Here is a 13,444-nt window from a genome sequence, read left to right as displayed (position 1 = left end):
AAAATTTTAACGAGACCTTAAGCTGAGCTGTTACTATTAATCTCATGCAGATTTGGTTGCTGAACTAGAGCAAAGATGCAGGAGAAGACAACCTCTATGTTTATGTTTTTATCTATTTTACCACATATATATTTTTGTTGACTATAGACCATTCTGAGGTGCATTTCAAAACTGATGCGTTGCCAGTCTGGAAGCAGAACAACAGTGAACAGAACCAAAATTACATTTGGTCAGAAGTCTGTGCTTGGCTAAAAATTCACATCAAAGCCAAGGAGCATCCTGTACCCCTACAGAAACAACCTATTAGGGTGTATTTAATTGATCTAATTAGGTTTTGAGTGCAGTGCACAAAGTACAGCATAGAGCTTGCCCAGATAGATAGAATGGAACATTGCTTGATGTGCTCTGTACTCCAGTTGGCTGCCTGTTAGTAAATTCGATGGGCAAAAAACACATTTATTAATAAAAATGATCCCTTGTAGATGGAATAGAAAATAGAAAATACCTTGTAGCTGAGAGGCTTCTCTGATTCCTGCTCAGATCCCTCAGGGATTTTGGGAAATGATGTCTCAATACTTCTCATCAAGGAGTCGGACCATGCACTGTCCTTCTCCCATTGTGACCACATCTGAGGCAGACATTGTGATTATCAGTGATGGTTATGTCATTAAAATCAATCCTCATTCTCATTTCTCATTTGTGGTGCCTTTAATAGCCTATATGTGTAAATCTGTCATCTAGTGAACAAGTTAATGAATTTGGGGGATTTTTGGTGGCCTGGACAGATTAAGGCAAACTTTAGGCATAGAGGTGTCAGTAGGTTCCAGTGGAAGTGCTTTTCAGAATGTATAACGGCAATCACATTCCACTTTGATGGGAGATGCAAGGTGTGGCTTCCATGAAATCTCTCTCTTCGTTATTGTATGTACTGTATTTCTCTTTCTTTACTTGAAAGTCACTTTGCAAGTAAGCTACATTGCACCTACCTCTAATGTTTCCTGCATCTTGGTCCCTTTCTCCAGTCCATCCTGCTGCAGTCGAGCCACCTGGTCCTGCAGACCCTTTATTGTAACCTCCCTATTTTCTAGGGGCATATCTGAAACTCTATTGGTCAGGTACTGCAGGATTTCAAAGTGATCGCCCAGGAACTGGAAAAACCTCTGATTAAGAAAAAGTAGACATGAAAATCATAATCTATTGTCTTATTTCAATGGGACTCTTTTTTTCCACCACACTAACCATATGACTGCTTAGCTTCTTCTGGAGCTGGGCCCTGCTCCGGAGCTCTGTGTCAGGCTGCTGAGGGAAACTATCAGAGCCCAGACTGAGCAGCTCCTCAAAGCTGCGGACCAGCTGCTCATATTGCTTCTGCAATTCCACGCCGCTCTTCAACTCCTCACAGTGGGAACGGACACCGCCCACTACTGTCTCCAACTCACCCTGTACAACAGGAGGACAGAAAATTTGAAGATTTAAATGCTCTTGCATCATCTGAATAATTCAGTTTCTGAGTATTCTTAAACTTGCCTCTCAGTATTTAATGGGCCACCTTGGTGACCTACGTAAACGTATAAACACTAAAGCCCACATTTGACACACTCGCTAACACACCTGCAGCTGTGTGGCCTGGTGGATGAGAGAGGCAGGCAGATTGTGTTGGTCAGCCTCGACCTGCTGCTGCAGAGACTCCTGGATGTGAGCAGCAGCCTGACAAATAAACACACCAACAATTAAAACCTGTAGAGATTTTGATAATAAACAGTCAATTTAGAGTCGACTGATCTATTAACAGAGCAAATTACCAATATAACAAGTAAGCTAAAACTTATCTCAATTGAAGTTAGATATTATGTCTTCTTACTTTCTCTATTTTTATCAGTATTAATAAAGCAATTTACTGACTGATTTTAAAACACATGCAGACCTGTTTCTCTGCACTGTCCTCCTGCAGGATCCTGAGCTGCTTTTCTCTGCTGGCCAGCGCGATCTGGACCACAGGAAGTAGTCTGCACAGATCATCAATGCACTGCTGACCACACTTTAACCCCGGGACATTGCTGACCTTTGACCCCTGAGAAACAAGCTCACTGCCAAGGGTGGCAAGCTCTGCTGAGAGACTCTGAAAAGGAAGATGAATAGTAAAGATCCTTCTTTTAGTTAAGCTTTAACTAACAGTAAGATGCATTATTGATATTTCACTTATAATTTTTTCCCAAAAGGGTCGATAAAATGTCAGAATTAAGAACACTGAGCCATAAAAATTGCAGTGTGAAGTTAAAAGCTGATATGGTTGCACAAAAAGTTAAGGATAAAAAAAACACATCATGACACTTCCCTTTAAAGGTAATGTCAGTGTCTACAGAAATAGCTCACGGAAAGTAACAACAAGCCTCACACTGATGCTTCAGAAAATGAAGGGGGATCATTAAAGTCACTATCACGCCTCAGATTTTTCAGCCATAGATGCAGGAATGCTGATGATGACAATTTTGAAACTGAAAACAACCGTAAACATCTGATGTTAAGTGCTTCTTTGCAGTGAGGCGTCTCACCTGTAGGTGAAGCAGCCTCAGCTGGGGTTCTTCTTCATGTGTCACCAGAACAGGTGAGCACAGCATGCTTTTCATTGAGTCCAGGCACAGGGATGCTCCATGCAATACATGAAACAAACCTTCATCAACGGTCTGATGGGTTCCCTCAGCAGGGCAGGCCTGGGTATGAAAGATGAGCAAAACCGTTAGCAGGGTCATGTTAACAATTTATTAAAATTTGGCCTACATCCACAAAGGTTTTCTTTTAGGCTATTTGTTTCAGTTTTATGCAAGGCTGAGTTGATTTCCTTTCATCTTTTACTTTACTACTATAATTTTTTAAATGTTTTTTAAAGTGGACAATAGCAAATTTCTTGATCAAATATTAAAGCGAATCAGCCCAGGGACCTCAATTTATTAGAATTTTTAATATTATGCATATTGACGTTTAGTTGGTGTTGTCCAACTGTTATTTTCCATACTGTGATTCTGATACTTAATTGCCTGTAAGGTGTCCTTGAGTGTCCTAAAAGTTGCATATAAATAAATTATTATTGTTATTATTATTATTATTACATTAAAACATGCATCAGTTATATTATTGGTGCTGCATTAAAGATTGTTTCACTTTTCAGTCCTGTGACAACTCAAAATGAGGTCCAGCCTTACCTATAAACTATAAATACCTTGGAGTACACATTGACAATAAACTGGACTGGGCTAAAAACACCACAGCACTTTACAGGAAGGGCCAGAGTCGTCTCTATTTTTTGAGGCGACTGAGGTCCTTCAACATCTGCCAGAAAATGCTGAGGATTTTCTATGAGTCTGTGGTGGCCAGTGCGATCCTCTATGCTGTTGCATGCTGGGGGAGCAGGCTGAGGGTCGCAGATGCCAACAGACTTAATAAACTGATCCGTAAGGCCAGCAATGTTGTGGGGATGGAGCTGGACTCCCTCAAGGTGGTGTCGGAGAGGCGGATGCTGTCCAAGATAAAGACAATGTTGGATAACACCTCCCACCCACTCCATGACATGCTGGTCAGTCACAGGAGCTCGTTCAGTGAGAGACTGAGATTACCCAAAAGCACCGCTGAACAACACAGGAAATCTTTCCTGCCTGTGGCCATCTCCCTGTACAACGCATCCACTTAACACACTGTTTGCTGCTACAACTACACATGTTTCTTTTCCAACTATTTATTTATGAGTGACTTATGTATGTATGTATGTATATATATGTATATATTGTACTATTCTTAGTTAGTGTATTGTCTGTCTTGTCTTAATGTTGGTTTAAAATGGAGCACTGTAACAAAAAATAATTTCCCCCAGGGATCAATAAAGTATTCTGATTCTGATTCTGATACCTATACCTTGTAATTATTTGATAAGATGACACTGATCCCAGTGCTAAGATCAATATTATACTTTGTTGGTTTTCTTATTGATTTTTGATCTTTCGGGGAGAAAAAGTGGGCTCAGATTTTCAGCATCAACACCACTGAGTCTGAACACAGTATAAAAACTGTGGCTGGAATTTGTTTATTAGTTGTGTTTTGGATCACATCACATATTTACTGATCACATAAAACTCTTTTCTTTCAGATCTCATACATTGTTTATGCCACTGATAATGCAAGCTGCATAACTTAATAGAAAGCTAATTTAATACAATTACATTTAACTGGTTATAGTTACAAATAATTCTAAATTACATATTACCTTTAAAGGGAATATAAATTTAGGAAGCTAATCATCTCACATCCCTTCAGCTTTATCTCAGGCTCTCTAGTCTTGAGAAGAAAACCAGCAACTGGCCTCGTGTAACAGCTTCTATACTCTCTGACAAACAGCCCTAATATAATGGCTCCTCACCTGATTCAGAAGCTCTGCAGATGTGTGCCCCAGCTCTCTCAGATGGCTGATGCAGGTCTGGAGCTCTTTCAGGTTTTTTCTGGCAATCATGCATCCTGCTGTTCCATTGCTACGCTTCACAGATGAGTCTGTCACCTTCATAAAGAGAGAGAAAGAGAGAGCCACACAGACAGAGAGAGACGGAGAAAAACATCAGAGGAAAAGTTAGAGACACACGCTACTCTAATCATGCCCTGCAGGAGTTCCCATAACACCAACGAGACAACAAAGTGGCATCTGCTCAAAGAAGGTGATAATCAAGCATGGCGAGAACAGCGATTTGTCCCTTTCTCTCTTGTATTTGAAATGTGATAATCAAGCACCTCAGTCTCACGATGAAGGCCTTACCTCGGAGGGAGGAAGCAGCCAGCTCTCTTCCAAAGCCAGCAGCTGACTGTGAAGGTGATCCCACTTCTTCTGAGCCGAATCCTCCTCCTCATCAGCCGCAGCAGGAGGCGACCTGCAGCCAGAGAACAAGCTGAAAATTAACACTTCATCTCACTCCAGCTTTCTTTCTTTCTATATAGATTGAAGTTGAATTAAGAAAATACTGTAGTCTTTTTCTTCGTCCTATAAGTAAAATACCTTATTTAAAAATGTAAATGTATGTTATATTTTAAAACAACTAAAACTCTGTAATATGTGTTTGACAACAATTTAATAGAGTGAAGAAGCTGTTTTGCCTTAGTGAGAGCTGGCTGTGGTCCTCGGACTCCTGGCGGTAAAGCAGCGCTCTGCTGCCATGCCTGGCGATGGCCTGAGTTAGTCCTCTTTGTTCACTGAGCTCGAGCTCCAGCTCCTACACAAAAGTAAAATATCAAGTTTAACAATTTTAACTGTTTATATTTGATACAATGTCTGTGTGTCTGTGTCACGTCACATACTGACACAAATTAAAAGCCATACTTCATCTATTAGCGGGGGCTTATTGTCAAAGCAGCCATTTATTTTACTTGAATCGCTCCCTTTCTAATTATTTCCCGCTAGCTATTAGGTCAGTGGTTCCCAAAGTGGGGGGCACAGAGCCATTGCGGGGGTGCGGTAAAAAAAAAAGAAAGAAAGAAAGAAAAAAAAACCCTGCTTGGACACTGCTAGCATAATGGACAGGTCTTTGACGGGGCTCCCGCACAAAGCAAAGCAGAGGATGAAGCGTCGCCAAATATGCTTCCAAACCAACTTCTTTCCAAACCAAAAACTAGAAAATATGACGAGGCATATGTTGCCTTTGGCTTCACCTGCACAACGGCGGTGCCAAGGTAGGCCTCCCCGACAGAATTTGTTTCCCCTGCATTGGGAGCACGCTGGGCTGTGCAAATCGTGGCCGAACAGTAAACACATTCTTGATTTTTAGCTCACAAACACTTATTATAATGAAATTTTGGCGATGTTAGCTCTTTATACAGTGGGATACAAATACTATCAAGCTGATGCTGCCACAATTTGCTCCCACAGTTCAAATCATGGTATGTTCATGGTTTCTCTTTCTTTTTCTCTCAGCTTTTCAGCTCCACCTTTTGGCTTTTCTTAGCCTCTACGAGGTGCACTCAGTGTTGCCAACTCATCAGTAAGGAAAATCGCTATTGGCTGTCCTAAAAGTCGCTAGAAGTCGCCAAATGACGCCATCATCTAATTTGCATAATTGATCATGCTAATTGTAACTAACCTATGTTGTTGGAGAGAGAAATAACTTCGCGGAAGAGACATAAAGTGAGTAAAAAACGTCCTAAATGCAGTTAGAATTTATTTAGAACTACAAATCTTTACCCTGGCCTGGACCGGAAAAAGTGACCCGAAATTGGCACTCTGGTGGAGTTACTTTGTGTGTGAGAGTGTGTGTTTATAAGTAGTTTTAAACCTTGTGATCCACAAAACAGCAAAACATTAAAAGAAGAATTGACTGCGTTACAGTCAGTGCGGGAGCAGCGGCTTCGCTCATGCGCGATTCATTTGCCGTTTGGACGCATAGGTGTGAACATCTCCTGCCCTGATAGCAGTTGAGGGAGGACTATCCTCCGCCTGGGAGCGCTTTGGCACGGGTGAGGTGCCCAAGGCAGCACCGCTGCTTCTTGAGAGTAAGAGCAACACACCCTGTCACGTCAAAAAGTCGTCATAAATAAGTCTCCAATAATACCAGAAAAAGTCGCCAGATTTGTCGCTAGTCGCTTTTTAGAAAAAAAAAAAAAGTCGCTAAGGGGGTCTGAAAACTCGCTAAATATAGTGACAAAGTCGCTAAGTTGGCAACACTGGGTGCACTGACGGGCAGGGAATGTAGGGGAGATTTGATTGGGCAATCCAGTGTCAGTAATGAAAATTAACCAATGGGTTGCTCAGGGGTTGAAGTATGCAGAAAGTGCCACAGCTAAAAACTTATTGATATTAACAAAATTAAATACTGACATCCACCTCTGATCCTATGTACTTATGTCACAGGAAAACGTGAAAACATGCTGGTAGAAGGGGTTTTTAATGCCCCAGGATGTTCTGAATGTTTGCATTTGGGTGAAATACACAAAAAGCAGTCAGACACATGAAATACACAAAATCCCACACCACTGGAACCTAACATCAAAGCAGCTAATGGCATCAGTACCTTCTGCTGCTGCAGGCTGCTCTGTCTGAGAAGTTTGTTTTTAGGTGATGAGAAGATCTCTTGAACACTGTTGCTGCGCCTCACTTTAGACTCAAGCTGGCAATCTGCCTGAGAAACTAAATGCTGTGGAAAAACAGGTGAAATGTACACACAAGAATGAAAGCTAAAGAGTTTATCAGTATCACTTCAACTGTACGAGTTCTTGAAGGTAGCAGCTTTAAGAAACAAGTCTAAATGCAAACATGTACGCGATGTGTTGCTTATGAAAGGACGCCACTATTGAGCTGCTGGTGAGCCTGCACTAGTTTATCTGCAGAGCTGTTAATAATTATCAAAGGCAGACTTTGCCACACAGTACCTAGTGTGACGTTACTTTCAGCGGCACAGTTGTAAACCTGCAACCTCAGTTAAAGTTTGTAAGCAGGACTAGAGAGCGTGCAAGAACACAGACTGAAAGAATATAATACGTTATGCTGCTTTGCTTTTGATGATAAATCTTAGTTTGAAATTATCCAGGAACCTAAAGGGACAGTTTTTCAGAGCAAAAGTGAAGTTAATTTAACATAAGAATGAATTTAACTGAGTAAGGAAAATTGTGAATGGACTGATGGCATTTATCTACTCCACCTGAGCACTCAAAGGGCCTCATACATCCATTAATTCTGCCAAATATTCACACTCCAGTGAATTCATCAGGAGCAACTTGGGGTTGTCTTGCCCAAAGATTTAACCAGCAACCTTCTAATCACAGCCACCCCAAACAACTGAATACAAAACAACTATGCAGCCATTTGCCAAAGATTTAGTGTATGTACCTGCTCCTGGGGCCCTTTGTTGCTGCTCATCCTCTCCTCTTCTTGTCTGTTCTGTAGCATCTGTTGAAAGGACATCAGGTTGTTTTTCAGGAGTTCCAGCCTGGTGGTAAGAAGCTCAGCTGCCTCCTGCTGGGATCCCGCAGCTCCCAGTTCACTCTGCTGGTGCTGCTGGTCAGCGGTTTGACTGAGAGCTGACAAGCTGGCTACCTTCTGCTCAATCTCCAGAAACATCTCCTGTAGACCAGCAAACAAACACACACGAATACAGTCAAGACCACTGTAATCCTAAGAAGACTTGTCCATCTGCAGTGTAGGTAGGTTGCAAAGCAGCTTGCAGTTGTCCAATATGAGATTTGCCAGTTGGATCACCTGCTTCTTTAGCAATTTGTTTATTGTTTGTAGTGTTTGAGTGGAACAGTTAGTTTGCAAGTCATTTGAATATCAGGTTACATTTAGCTGAGTATTATTAGACACCCTTAGCGTTTCTCCACCTCCCTTCCATAATTTAACTATCACTGATCTTTAAAATTCTTCCATGACTCAGACTTCAATGAATTCTCAACTGTGTTGTTTAGACTTTAACATTTCAGCATGCTTCAGTATTTGGAGTACAAATAAGTGTTCAGGTTCTCACAGTTCTTACAGTTTACCTGACCTTTTAGCTCCTGTGAGCACATGTCCTTCAGATATTTTACACACCATTTATTTGTTCAACATCTTTTAACTTCAGTTAAAACTTCAGTTCTTTGATGTCAACTTGAAATATTGCTCTTTTAATATTATATCAATTATATCAGTTTAAGATATTTCCATTGTGTTTATTTATAAAAGACAGTAGCATTAAATCTTTTCATTCTTTTAACTGTCTGTTTCACGTGTAACATTTTCACCAGCCAGGACTTCATTATTTGAAGGCTGGCCTTGGAAGCTCCACCTCTTAGATACGCCCTTCTTTTCTTTATTGTTTTCACTCCTTTATTACCTCGCCTCCTGCTCTGTTTTGACACCACTACGAAAAACAACAATTAAAACAAAGATTTAGCTCTGGAGCTCAGCTTAAATGAAAAATGCAGAGCACATTGATGATGTCAAAGTTATATGTGGGTGATGCATGACGGAGCTAATTTGAATAGGAAGATACATCTCAGTGGCTCATTTTAATGCTCCATTAAAATGTGATGTGTGCCTGTGAGATGTGTTTAACGCCTGAAACTTTAATGGAGGCTCAAGTTACACTCTCAGGGTAAGCCAGGAGTCCTTGAATAGAAAATTCCTGCTAAAGCTTGAATAAAGATAATGTTGAATCCTGTTAGGGCATGATGCTACTGACTGTAAGCTGTTATATTGCCCCAGCTGATTGAATGTTTAAACAGAAAAAGTAAAGCTGCTTTTAAAACCTCTAAATGTGATTTACAATACCTGTTAGTCATTACCTACTCCTATATAATATGTTTATATACAAAATACAATACTATTACACTCTTAAAAGTAAATACTGCCCAGGGAGTGAGCTGCCTTAGTGAAGCTTTGCTACTTGGTTATTCCTGACATGTTGATTTTTTCATTTTTTTTGTTTTGGACACCACCTCTGCAGCTACACAGTAGCTGGCACATGGAGGCACCACTATGAACTCTGCACCTATGAAATTGTTTTATGCCATGTGTTTATAGCCACAATCACATTTAATAATGAGAGCGATAGTCATATCCAATCAGACATCTGCATCAAAAAGTTTAAGAAGAGTAAGATCTTTGCAACTATTCCAAAGAGGCCATGTTTTTAAGGGATTTAATGACTGTCAGTAACAGTAAGGTTAGGCCTTCCATACCTGAAAGTCTTTCTTTTACTTTGCTGAGGTTTGAATTGACAATCTGTGCTGAACAAGAAAACATGAACCCAACTACAGAGATTACAGAAACCTAAGTAGGTAACAGTTAATGAACTCTGCTCAACCAGACTCATCTGAAATAGCTTTGATATGAGCACAAGGGGGGAAGAATAATACACGGCAAATAGAAGCATCCATGAAGAGCAGTTTCTGTGTCATAAAAAGCTCTCCTTAACCCCTTCTCTGAAGAAGAAGTAACACACATCTACTGCATTACATACTGGGCTGTGTTGCCAGTGCAAAGTCCATTTCACTTTTCTGTATATTCAAATATCGCAATGTGAAACAAAATATGGGCAGGGCGATAAATTGCTATGATAAAAAAAGAAAAGCAAAAGAAATCATCAAAAATTGAAATGTTGTGTGTTGTCTAACACCTCCTAGTTCCATTCAGCAGTAGCGTTTATTACAAACCAAATTCTAAAATGTTGGAATGCTGTGTAAAATGTAGATAAAAAAACAAAAATGATGCTTTGATTTGCATTTCTTATAAACCAAAATGTCAAATTTCAGTGTGTCTGATGACAGAACACTTTTCTACTTTTGCTCCTTCTATTTAAAATGCACTTTGGCCCTGAGAAAACGGCAGCATTTCTGGGTCATGTTCACATATGGCTTCTTCATTGCGTGATAGAGCTCTGCATTTTGCAGAAGGCATGTCTTGCTGTGTTCAGAGACAATGATGAAGTGTTCCTGAGCACATGCCGTGATTTCAGTGACAAAATCATATCATATCTTTTAATGAAGTTCTGCCTCTGGGCCCAAAGATTATGAGCATCCATTATGGATTTGTGGCCTTGTGCTTTGCTGATATTCTGAGACATGCTGCTGCTGTCAATCTCCAACATTTTTCATGAAATGTTAAAATACTTGAACAGTTTGAACACATGATATGTTTTCCATGCTCTATTGTAAATAAAATGTGGGTTTATGAGATTTGCACATCAATAATTCGGTTTTATTACCATTTGACACAGTGTATCAACATTTTGGAACTATAATTTCCTCCTTGCATCTCTTTGTGAATCATCACAATGTCAGAAGAAAAGTCTGTCTTGTTATAGGTCTTGTTGCATAGCATTAATTATTCTGTTGATTTATGTCAAACAATATTAAAACTTTGATTAACAAAGCGATAATAGCTTCAAAGCAGGCTTTTATTCCTGATGGCAGTTACCAGATGTGATGTAGTTTAGCATTTTTTAAATGAGAACCCATTGATTTGGTGACTGTAAGGGCAAAGGTTAAAGAGGTTAAAGTTTTTCAGATGTCCGTGCTACGGCTTTTTGTCAATGATATCTATTTGTTGTTTATGTGGAGTCCATTAGTAGACTTCCTCAGATTATTTTGCAGTCCTTAAAAAAGCTTTAAAAAAGTTAAATAAGTACATTTTAACAAATTTTGACACAACCTGAATAAAAACAATATTAAATAACTGTATTACGTCTATGTGACTTTGAAATTCATCATACTGAAAAAAGACTGCGTGAATGTAATGTGGGCTTGTAAAGTGTGCCAACACAGTCAGCACAGAGACAACTGAGGTAACATTTGTCTCTTGTAAATTCTGGGAGGGGGCTGGTCCCCCTGGTGGGCGGAGCTTACCTGACAGGTAAGCAGTTGTTGTTCCACGCTGTCTTGCATAGTTGCTACACCGGCAACACCGGCAGCTTGAAGACTCCTCTGGGATTTCTGCAGCCACAGCTCCAGCTGGCTGAGCCTCTCCAGGCACACATGGAGGACACCTTCAAAGAGGCGAGGTCCAGACTGGGATCCAACCTGCTGGTCTGATTCCTGACAGACAAGCACAACACACCCAGCTAAGCCTCTCTGCTCCAGAGTTTCAGGGTAGAGAGGGAGGAAGATGAGGAAAGTGAAGAGTAAAAGCTGACTGGTTCCTGAAGTTTGTAGCTCTAATACTGATATAAACAAATATTTCTAACCTGTTTCTTTGTTCTCACTCTACCACTCCCAGTAACTTACCCCCCGCACTGGTTATCTCTCTTTCCCTCGCTCTGTTTCACTCCTCTTTCTTTCTCTCTCTGAGCTCCACCCACCTGAAACCACTTCCTGGAGCTGTGGCAGGGCCGCAGGGACAGAATGACAGAGGAACAGAAAGAAAAAAGCCCTCAGGCGACAGGGGTGGAGCTGACTGAGGACAGAGGGCCAGGTAAGCTGAGTAAGCCTTAAACGCAGGATCCAAACACCCTCCCACTTCCTCCAGAACCTGTCAGGGAAATTTGTAGCTGGGAAACAGCTGATTGGTGCTTGAATGCTTTTATACATTCTGACGTCCTTTTCACTGTTTTTACTACATTTGTAATCCTTGCTTCACTTTTACAGTGAATTATTCTCACTTTTCACTGTATAAGTTTAAACTGTTGTGTAAAATAATGGATTGATTTCCTTTCATGACTGATCTCTGTGCACACAGTCGTGAAGGAACTGCAGAGGAACCTATGCAGCCTTAACAGGAGGAATGTCAAAATTACTCACACTGTTCATTATTCATCAGCCTTTGATGTCAGGAGGTGGTGTGGAAAATATCCTCTGTAAAACCATCCCTTACATAGATTATAAATCTGAACTCAGTGCACCCATTTCACAATCATAAAACAAGTTGCTCCCCTCAGCTCTATCATTTATTAATTTGAAACAATAGATCATAATTTTAAAATACTTCCTGACTTTGCTTTTGTAATTTTAGAGGGCTGTTTTTCATCAAATCAATCAAGTATGAATGGCTTAATTTAGTTAGGAAAACGTTAGTATACTGTGTGCATAAAAATTCACTTTCTTGCCACAAAAAAGGGATGTTTGGAACACAAGTTTCAAATATTCTGCATGGACGTGAGTTCAAAAATGTAAGTGAGAAGTGCATTAGGGTGCATTCATGATAAATGCAGATGAAACACATACAGCAATATGAGTAAACTGAGAAAACTTCACATCAAGCTGCAATGTTGCATCACAGGTTAAGATATGAAATCAGTGAGTTGTAGATAAGTTTAGATAAGTTTCTCAGTCCAGCCTGTTTGTCTGCAACCACCACCTCCTCCACCCCTGAATGGTTAGGATGTTAGCAGGAGGACAGCGCTTTTGGTGTGCTTCAACTTGATGCCAATTTAAAAATGTATCGATTTCAGTTCGGTCCTGAAATCGTAAATGTGAAGGTAGAGGTGCTGATCCTTCACTTATTTTAGGAAGTGTGTGTTGGTCAGTGTTGCCTCTGTGTCAAGAGGGTTTTATCAGAGTCTTTCCAGATGTTAATGTTACAGAACTGGACTTCATTCATGCCTCCATTAATCAAGTAGCACTGTCTCCCTCTTTAGATTACTCAATCGCTAATCACTAGCTCTCTTGTGAATGTATTTTTGGAAAGTGTTATGCGTGCTTTATGTACTGTATATACCCCTCTGGGTGTCTGCCCCCCGCCCCCTTCATGCAAACCCCCTCTGTCCCTTCATGAGCTCCTGACACAGAAAAAGAGAGACAGAGGAGTGGATCACTATTGTGGGTTTATTTGTATTTGTGCTCTTTTTTCTCTTTCTTTTAATGATATGCAGACAGAATGGGGGAAAAACATGAGGAAAACGATGTAGTACAGCACATGCCAGGTAATGTAAGATGTCTGCTGCTTTCAGATGAAAACCTTGTATCTCCAAAAATTGTAGATTTTTCTTTCTTTAAAAAAAAAAAGATT

The 13,444-nt window shown here is 40.3% G+C and overlaps 1 protein-coding gene across 7 annotated transcripts in view; it reads right to left on the bottom strand.

Annotated features, from left to right (window-relative positions):
- syne2b (spectrin repeat containing, nuclear envelope 2b) overlaps nucleotides 1-13,444 on the bottom strand; it is an 80,692-nt gene that overhangs the window by 43,175 nt on the left and 24,073 nt on the right. For 6 of the 7 annotated variants that reach the window (XM_085258089.1, XM_085258088.1, XM_085258091.1 and 3 more), the window contains 12 exons: nucleotides 11,347-11,535; nucleotides 7,853-8,086; nucleotides 7,038-7,160; nucleotides 5,131-5,246; nucleotides 4,796-4,907; nucleotides 4,409-4,543; nucleotides 2,553-2,711; nucleotides 1,925-2,119; nucleotides 1,612-1,707; nucleotides 1,240-1,440; nucleotides 987-1,160; nucleotides 506-628 (listed from right to left, as the gene is read on the bottom strand). In XM_085258089.1, coding sequence (XP_085114215.1) covers nucleotides 506-628; nucleotides 987-1,160; nucleotides 1,240-1,440; nucleotides 1,612-1,707; nucleotides 1,925-2,119; nucleotides 2,553-2,711; nucleotides 4,409-4,543; nucleotides 4,796-4,907; nucleotides 5,131-5,246; nucleotides 7,038-7,160; nucleotides 7,853-8,086; nucleotides 11,347-11,535 — 1,857 coding nt within the window. Of the gene's footprint in view, nucleotides 1-505; nucleotides 629-986; nucleotides 1,161-1,239; nucleotides 1,441-1,611; nucleotides 1,708-1,924; nucleotides 2,120-2,552; nucleotides 2,712-4,408; nucleotides 4,544-4,795; nucleotides 4,908-5,130; nucleotides 5,247-7,037; nucleotides 7,161-7,852; nucleotides 8,087-11,346; nucleotides 11,536-11,684; nucleotides 11,700-13,444 lie in introns of those variants that run through there. The other variant, XM_085258092.1, reaches the window with a different exon arrangement.

The sequence above is a fragment of the Mchenga conophoros genome, linkage group LG19 (assembly GCF_057382185.1).
Source record: "Mchenga conophoros isolate Kocher_MC1m ecotype Shallow Benthic linkage group LG19, M_conophoros_male_GT1.1, whole genome shotgun sequence".
In the NCBI taxonomy this organism is placed as follows: Eukaryota; Metazoa; Chordata; class Actinopteri; order Cichliformes; family Cichlidae; genus Mchenga; species Mchenga conophoros.
Note: the sequence above shows the minus strand (reverse complement) of the source record. Positions and strands in the feature narration are given on the sequence as shown.